This window comes from Diuraphis noxia, unplaced genomic scaffold, assembly GCF_037042655.1.
Source record: "Diuraphis noxia isolate RWA-SAM2 unplaced genomic scaffold, SU_Dnox_SAM2 contig0002, whole genome shotgun sequence".
Classification (NCBI taxonomy): domain Eukaryota; kingdom Metazoa; phylum Arthropoda; class Insecta; order Hemiptera; family Aphididae; genus Diuraphis; species Diuraphis noxia.
Window position 1 is genome coordinate 40,303,443 of NW_028301712.1, and position 9,399 is coordinate 40,312,841.

General features: G+C 28.3%; 1 protein-coding gene across 1 annotated transcript; it reads right to left on the reverse strand.

Annotated features, from left to right (window-relative positions):
• Positions 1 to 6,677: 6,677 nt before the first annotated feature.
• Positions 6,678 to 8,084, reverse strand: LOC149058450 (uncharacterized). The gene has a single exon (XM_089218377.1). The coding sequence runs from the start codon at positions 8,082 to 8,084 to the stop codon at positions 6,678 to 6,680; it is 1,407 nt and encodes a 468-aa protein (XP_089074503.1).
• Positions 8,085 to 9,399: the final 1,315 nt, after the last annotated feature.

Here is a 9,399-nt window from a genome sequence, read left to right on the forward strand (position 1 = left end):
TCCTTAAAAATCGTTTTACAGAAGTATAAAATACATGTACGAGTATGTATATGATACTTAGGTCGTTTTTACAAATCATTTATATTGATAGATTAACAATAATGACTTATATTTTCAAATCTACCATAAATCAAATATTATCTTATAAACCTAAACCATTGGCCTTTCAACCTTAAAACATAAAGTCAAATAACTAAAAAACTACTTAATAGAATTTTTATTTCACTACATACAATTTCAATAAAATACAACCGCTAAATAATTTACTGTAAAAAGGAGGGTTCTTATTTGAAAAACGAAAGTTTGTATCGTCACAGAATACTTCTTAAGTGGTAAAAAAATCTCAAGATTTTGAAAATATGTTCTTCGAGTATATCTAAAGATTACAAAAATCAGATTTTGAATAATTTCATTATTAATGAAAAAAGAGGTGCGCATGCTTGGTGAATCACTCTGTATTTAATTTTTATACATATGTAACAGTAGACATTTAAAAGAAGATTTTTAACGTAAAATAATTCATATTATTCTTTTAATAACCACGTTTAAAGTGTAATTTTCATAATTTTTTTTTTATAAATACTTAAAGAAATATGCAAAACAAACTCTGTAAAATACTAACTCCTCTTGTATTCTAATTTGCATAGTTAGAACCTAGAAAAAATATTTAATTCGATATTTTTTTTTACTTTACAATAAGAACTATTTTCAATTACGTGTAAAAGGCGAACACCCTCAAATTACTTTAGCAATACAGTATCTCTGAGCATATTGCTAATAAAAACTAAACTATATTATGACTTACAGAAAACAAAAATGTGAAGTATACAACGATTTAAATTGTATATTTTGTATAGCGTATGGGATATTAAATTCTTCATTCGCAGCTTTAAATAAAATAATTATTACTAGGGCCCGGATTTCAATGCAATGTGCATCTTTTTTTGATTGATCATAGACAATGCTTTCCAAGTATAAAATTCGTTTCATGTAACGAGTGTTTCAAAGCTAAACATTTTATTTTGCATATTTCGCGTTTTTATATTTTAAAAGAATTTTTAGCATTATTGGGTCATTTTTATGGTTTTTAATGTTTAAATGTTCAATATACTATACAAATTTAGTGTATTTATTAATATATATTTTATTATCTATGTTAAGAATGAATAATATTGCCCCAAAACATATGCGTGTCAACATATCATAGCAACATCAAGTTAATTTTTCTATTTTTATTTTTTTTTTCAATAAAGTAATAAATATATTTTAATAATAAATTCCAAATTAAAATAACAAATTGTATAAAAAATAAATACAAATGAAATTTTTAAGGTCATTTTTTGTGGTAAAATGTATTTTTTGGACATTTTTGGCTATTTTTTAGAGCATATTTGTATGGTTTTATGTGCATTTAAATCCGGGCCCTAATCATTATATCAGAATATTTTATACTTTTAATATTTATATTTTATAAATTCAGTAAAATGTATTATTGTATTACTCATAATTTAAAGATTATAGGTACCCATAATTCGTGAGTACGTAGCCTTCATTGAAAAAATAATGCATTTGAATGGTTGTTTTCCATAGACGCCATCAGAACTTCTTTACAAGTGTAAAATGAATACCGACAAATTCAAATTTAATCCAATTTAACTACTATTTTCTTCTATAATAAGATAATAGTATTTAAAAGTAGTATACTATTTAGCAAGTCTGGGCAAGTTAATGATAATTTTTAACTGAGTTAAGTTAGGTTAATGGAAAACATTTTAAAAAATTTAAAGTTAATAGTTAACCTAATTCTTTTTTTTAACTCAGTTAAGTTAAAAGTTATATGAACATTTTCAATTAACTTATTAACTTAAGTTACCTAAGTTAAGTTATTTTTTTTTATATAATATGTATATAAATAATAAAAATCATAAATATTATTGACCACAGCAAATAGCCAATAGCTTTTCTATACATAGGTACCTATTGAATTAATATAATTATGTAGTATGAAAAAAATACAAAATTGAAAATGCCGAAACAAATACAATCTTTTGATTTATTAATACACTAATACAGACAAGTATTATACATTTTTTTTAAAATTATTAAATAAAAATAACATGGTATTTAAGAATGTACTGTTGAATACTTTTTCAGGAAACTAAAAGTCTAAAACTGTTAGAGAATATAGCCAACTTTATACTTCATTATGTTTATTATTTAATTATTTATAAATTAACTTAACTTGAATTTTATTAAAAGTAACTCGTTATTTATTAAGTTTATATCAATTTAAATAAGTTAAGTTAAAAATTAAGTTTATGAAGATTAAATTTTAAAAAGTTAAGTTAAAAGTTAAAATTAACTTAATTTTTAACTTTTTAACGCGTTTATGCCCAGGTGTGCTATTTAGCATATTATTGTTAATTTATGATTTAGACATACATGCACAATCGCAGACTGGCTTAGTATATGCACTAGTAAACTATGACATAGTATATGTCCTGTTTCTATTTTTTTTAAATTTAAAGTATAATATGTTGTATGTACATAATATTATTTATTATAATTTAAAATTAATAATATAAATTAAATAATTGTAAATAAATTTATATTAGATAAGCAAGTACCAATAAATACAGATTATTGAAACATAAGTGTTACACAATTATTCTGTTGATCAAATTAATTAATTATTTTACAGTACTACTCATCAGTTACCTCAACTTTATGTAGTTATAAATCAAACAACTGTTATCAAATATTATGGCGGTATCCTATTCAATTATGTATATTTCCAAGCCATATACCTGTTATTGGTATAACTGCTATAAAGACTAAAAAAAACATTTATTATAGATCCAAAAAAAAAAAAAAAATAACAACGAAGTTCTAAATTCTAGATATCGTTAATTCCCAGCCAAGTGTCACCAATGGATGATTTCTTAATTCAAAATATTCATGTTGCTATTATAATATCACATATACTTATTGTGCTATGTTGTACAGATTGTGTATTTTAAATAATTGTAAAATAAAATAATAAAATTGTATTTAAAACTGATAGCCCGATAAATAAATATATAGACCCACACTCGGGAGCCTATTCATTATCAAACTATTAGGTAATTAACCAATCTATAAGTTTTCTTAAACTTATGTTTTACTTAGTTTCAAGTATTTAATTAGTTACTTACAATAATGTGAAGTTGTGAAGGAGTAATTTTTGTTTTAAATCTATATTCATGCCATGAAATTTCATGAAACGTAGGTACAGACTTGAAAATGTATATAAATATTTTTTATTTTACCATCTTATTTCTATTCTGATAGATGAGAAATCTAATTGGTGCATTAGGGAGGTGCCAGTAAAATTACCAGATATTTTAAGTTCAAGGAAAACGTGGAATTGTTCCCGAGTCAATTAATGTATACGAATTGGTTCCCGAAAAAAATACTTTCCAGTATACAACTGTCAACTGTTCGAATTGATTTCTAAATAAAATTACTTATCAGTTTAACAGTATACAACTCACTGTTACAAGATACGTGTATGTACTATTGATAATCTTATAATATTTTATTAGGTTTTACGATATCTGGAGAAATTTATAAATATAATTTTATATCTAATAGATTGATTAGTTAATAAAATTAAAATAAAAAAAATTACTGAAAAGGAAAAGTTTATTGATGAAAATATTAAAAAATTGAAAGAAGGACAAATTTCGAACTTACAGTTCGTGTGTGTTGTAAATTCATACCACACTAATTTTTTTCTAATATTATTTAGGTACCTATCATAAATTATTTTTACATTATTATTACTTATTCATTATAAGCACAATTATTATTGTTGAAAAATATATATGTATCGTATATTATGTATATGTTAATATATTATACTGAGCTACATTTTTGACCATACTCCATACCTATAGGTATTCTAGATAGTGTTTGAAGTATTCGAACTTATTTGAATTTTAAATAGTCCTATAAGTCTGAATTAATGAGAAGGAAATTATTTATGGTTGAATATATGATAATAGTTTGAAAGCGAATTTAACAAGGTTGCATTATCATGAAAGCTTGCGGGGGAACCAATTCATATGTTACCTGTAGACAACCCGAGAATCAATTCGGAAATTGAGAACTAATCTGTAGTCGTCCATTTTCAAAAGTATCGGGAAAACCCAACAATTAATTAAGGAAACATTTTTACATAGTCAGTTTATGACAAATTGATTTATTTTATTTTTTGGCGCAACTAAAAAAAATAACCTTAGATGTATCTTATTTTATTCAAATTTTTTCAAACATTTATTTTATTTATTTATATACACATTATAATTATCAAAATATTTTGACTCTTTTTAAACTATAGGCATCATAAGAAATTTTCTATTTTTATTTTTATTTTTTTATTGTAGCTCCATCAACAATCTAGAAAATTAAGTATGTGGCTCCTCTTAAGTTGTTATAAATATAGGTAAATAATAAAAAAAAAAATTATAGTAACGATAAGCGTAGGTACGTAGGTTACTGTAATATTTATTAAAATGCTCAATATAAAACACAGATATCATATTATAGTTGTAGATGTTACATTTCTTGAAATAAATTTATCCATTTATAGATATATTATTGTTATTTATCTCATCCAGTCTTTACGCATGTGGTGTGACATTGGTCATAATGCACATTACATTATATTGTAAGTAAATCGTCTATAATGGTATCGAAGAGAAACGAAACATCTGTATTTTCATACAACAATACCTGATATAATATTGCACACGTATTGTCTTGACACAATGTGTAGCTATATATATGTTTATAAATGTTCCTGTTATTATAACGTTATCCCAGGCAAGTAGCTAGAAGCTACAACAAAATGTGTCTTATCTAATTTTGTCTTTGGTTGAAATGAAAAAAAAAACCTAGTTCAATGGAAAAGTGAGGATTACTGAATGAAATGTAGATAGAATAATGGAATATGTATTAAGAGAATAGATACACGACTGAAAAGAAAAATATACTGTTGTTCATATGTAAATAACCATAAAATACATAACATTTCATTTATATCTTATTATGATTATTTTTACATTATTTTGTGATGATGTTTTTGTTGAGATGTTGTTTGAAGAGAGAGAAAGAAAGAGATGTAACATGAAGTTGTAATACCCAACTTGTGTTATGGTGCATCCGCATTTCCACAACTCATAAATTTATTGTCATATTATAGAATACGGTTAAATGCATATGATTTATATTTAAATCGAATGATATAATAATAATAGTATTATTACTACCACAAAATAACAAATCATTATTATCAACATATCAAACACCTGGTAATCGTATTATATATATATAGGTATTATATATATATAAATGTTTTCCGCGACGCATCCTTGATTTTTCGTTAGTATTATTATAGTATTATAGTCTATATATACCTGCACACAATGTTAGAATCTCATTAGTTAAATGAGACGAAACTTACATGAATTCCATTTGTGAAACTTCGTACACGTGTTGTTACGTATAGTTATTTTTGAACGCGTATGTGAAATTGTGATCCTATACCAGGCCAATACTTCAGTAAATCTATACCGGCCAACATTTGTATGCGAAACATTTTCTTTATTGTAGATACCTATTTTGAATGTTCACTCATTCAGTTACACAGCAAATAAAGTTTTCTGACAGACTTGAAATTCCCGATGCCGTCTTCATTTCTTAGTTCAATTCAAAACACGGGAAAATGAGAAACTTTTAACCAATATCCGAAAAATAGATGTCTCTTATGTGGTTTCAGAGTCAAAATTTTGGACAATAGCGCAACCATCAGCTACAATAGTGGTCAAAACAAAAACTTTATTCTTGAAATCGGTGGTCGAGCTACTCTGGACTTTAGACACGGTGGGAAACGTTTTACGGGTAATATTTAATTTCACAATTAATTTTCTATAGCACTACCTATATTATTTTCTACGTTTAAAGACTATTGCAGCAGTTTCACAATAATTCAGCACTATAAACTTTAAGCGTACACAATATTCTTCTAATACACTCCTAGTGCATTAGACATAAATTGTAAACTTTATTAGTAGTATTTACAATTTATACATCATGACATTTAACAATTACTAATGGTCAGTAGTCGGAAAAAAACAAAAAAAGTTTCTTTTGTATAGTGTTTTGATATAGTTCGAAAACTTTTAAATTTAAATACAAAATTTGTTAAATATAGGTGTTAACATTTAAAAATCCAAAATTTATATATTATGTTCATCGTTCAACAAAAAATATGAACATTATAATTATTTGTAAGTTAAAGGTTAAAAAAAATAAAACTTTTTGAAATAATAAGTATTTTACGTTAAATGGATCACTTAGTATATTTATCCAAACTTTTTTTTTTAATTTAAGACTTTTAATACAATTTACTATGATAGTTCAACAATTAACAATTTAAATACTATTTTTTTTTTTTTTTTTTTTTTTTTTTTTTTTTTTAATAAGGCTTCAACTCCTGAGGTTATTAGCCTGCAGTAAATACAAAATACAAAATATTAGTTTTAGAGTATTGATCTTAAAGCTATGGGGACACATTATGTTTGACAATAGAGGGATTTTGTAGAGTATATGTACATTCAATTATTTTTCTAAATTTATTTTTCTAAGCCTATGTTTTTGGAGTTATCTTCGCCAAGTGCTTGTTGCATAGTTAATGGGTTCCCGAAGATTTGTCTAGAGTTGGTGAACTTTGGACATTCTAGCGTGATGTGTTTAATTGTCAGCGCTTTGTCACAGAGTTCGCAGGTCGGGCTGTCTTCTTTTGTTATGAGGTGTAGGTGTGTTAGGCGAGAGTGTCCAATCCGGGTTCTTGTGGTAACTACTTCTTCGTGCCTGGATGAGGATGGGGGAGTTTTCCATGGGTCGACTGACGGTTTAATTTCTTTTAATTTATTTGTGTTTGGAGTCTTCTCCCACGAGCCTTGCCAGTGACTTTTAGTTAGATTATTTATGTTTGAGAGTGCGTCTTGAAATGTTATTTTATTTATTAGTACCGAGCTGGGTGATGTTATTGCTTCGTTGGCTGCCTTATCAGCTAGTTCGTTGCCACTTATGCCAGTGTGGGAGGGGACCCATAGAAATTCGATTTTTTTTGTTGCGTTTGATAACTTTTCTTGGATAGATTGAATTATTTCGTTTTTGGGGTAAGTATTTTCGAGGGCTAGGAGTGCACTAAGAGAGTCACTAATTATAAGTATTTCTTCAGACGCTAAGGTCGTCGCGTATGAGATTGCATTTTGGATGGCTTGACTTTCAGTGGAAAAAATGCTGGTTTCGTGAGGAGATTTGAACATTGAAGTTTTGTTATTTTCTATGAATGCGAAACCGGTTCCATTTGGGGATTTTGAGGCGTCCGTAAAGATTTTTATGTGGTGAGGGTATTTTCCTTCTATTATTTCTGAAAAGTTATTTATTATAGTTGAGTTTGAGGAGATTTTTTTGTCAAATTCGAGTAGTTGGGTATTGGGCTTAATATTCCACATCCACGGAGGGGAAGACGGGAAGATAATTCTGTTAAACATAATTGGTTTGAACTTCATTATATCTGCTATGTTCTTATACGTGTCATCGATAGTGAGAGGTATGTTTGGACTGTTATGTATATTCAGAGGTCTTCTGGTTGGAACTTGAGTTTTGTTATTTGAGAATTTAGTTACAAATTTTAGTGTTTTTTTAATCCTTCTAAATTCAAGTGGGAGTTCTCCAATGTTGCACATAATACTTGCAGTTGGGCTTGTGCGGAAGGCACCTGTGGCTAGTCTAATGCCTTGATTGTGTATAGGATTTACTGTATTGAGAATTTTGCTTCTGGCCGTATTATAAATGACTGCACCGTATTCCATTTTTGCTAGTATAATTGCTTTATATATAGTAATGAGGCTATTTTTTTCAGAGCCCCAACAGTGGTGAGATAAGGTTTTCATAATTTTCATGTTGTTGTTTGCATTTATTTTGAGGTTTTTTAGGTGTGGGTTCCAATTTAATTTGTGGTCGAAAGTCATACCTAGTATTTTTATTTTATCTGTATATGATATAATGGTGTTATTTAAATTGATGTGGAATAAGTTTTCATTACGTTTTTTGTGGAAGATGATACATTGTGTTTTGGATGGTGAGAAATTGAAGCCTGTTGTGGTTGACCACTTGAAGAGTTCATCGAGAGCTTGCTGGATGAGTTCGACTGTTGTTTTTATGTTCACGCCACTACAGAGAATGTTACAATCATCCGCAAAGATGGTATACTTTATAGGGGGAAGGATATTGTCAAATATATTATTTTTTGCGATTAAGAACAGGGTGACACTGATGACTGAGCCCTGGGGGACTCCATTTTCAGTGGTATGAGTTGTTTATAGTGTTTCACCAATTTTTGTTTGGAATGATCTGTCCTGTAAGAAGTTAGTGATGAATGTAATCATGTTTCCTGAGATGTTCCATTCACGTAGGATAAAGATAACTCTTTGTCTCCAAACCATATCATATGCTTTAGTTAAGTCAAGCGCTACTAGGATTGTGTGTTGGTTTACTTTGGCTGCGTTACATATATGGGAGTGAATATTGGATAAAGTGTTGAGTGTGGAGTGATTTTTCCGGAATCCACATTGCTCTTTATTGAATTTTTCGGAGACTTCTAAGTGCCATATGAGTCTTGAGTTAATTATTTTTTCGAGTACTTTACATAGTGTGCTAATTAGAGAGATGGGACGGTAGTTTTCTGCGTTAAATTTGTTTTTATCTGGTTTGGGTATTGGGATAATAATTGCTTTGCGCCATTGGTTGGGGAAAAAAACCGTATTCCCATATTGAATTGTAGACTAGAAGAAGTTTTTGTAGGGCGAAGGAGGACAGAGGTTGTAGGAATATGTAAGGGATGTCGTCAGGGCCTGGGCTTTTGCTTTTACACTTCAGGAGTGCCTGGTTGAGTTCATCCATACTGATAGTGGAGTTGTATGAGTCTTCACTGTGCTGTGGTATGCTGTCTGTGACAGATGAGTTCTCAACTTCATTTTTGTGCTTTAGGAAGGATTTCGTATGGTTTTGGTTACTGTTGTTTGTCTGAAATAGATCGGCGAAAGCTTGGGCGATGTCCGGGCTAGTTTTGATAAATTCATCTTTGTATTTAATGATATTGGGTGTCGAGTTGAACTTGTTACCTTTAAAAGTTTTAATTTTGTTCCACATAGTGGTAGCAGACGTTTGTTGGTTGATTGTGGAAACGAATGCTTTCCAGGCTACGCGTTTGCTATTTTTGGTAATAAACCTTGATTCTGCTCTAGCTTTTTTAAGTGCTATGTGGTCTGACAAAGATTTAGTTTT

Coding starts and splice junctions, on each gene's coding strand:
- LOC149058450 (XM_089218377.1), bottom strand. CDS start 8,084: ATGACTTTCGACCACAAATTAAATTGGAACCCACACCTAAAAAACCTC.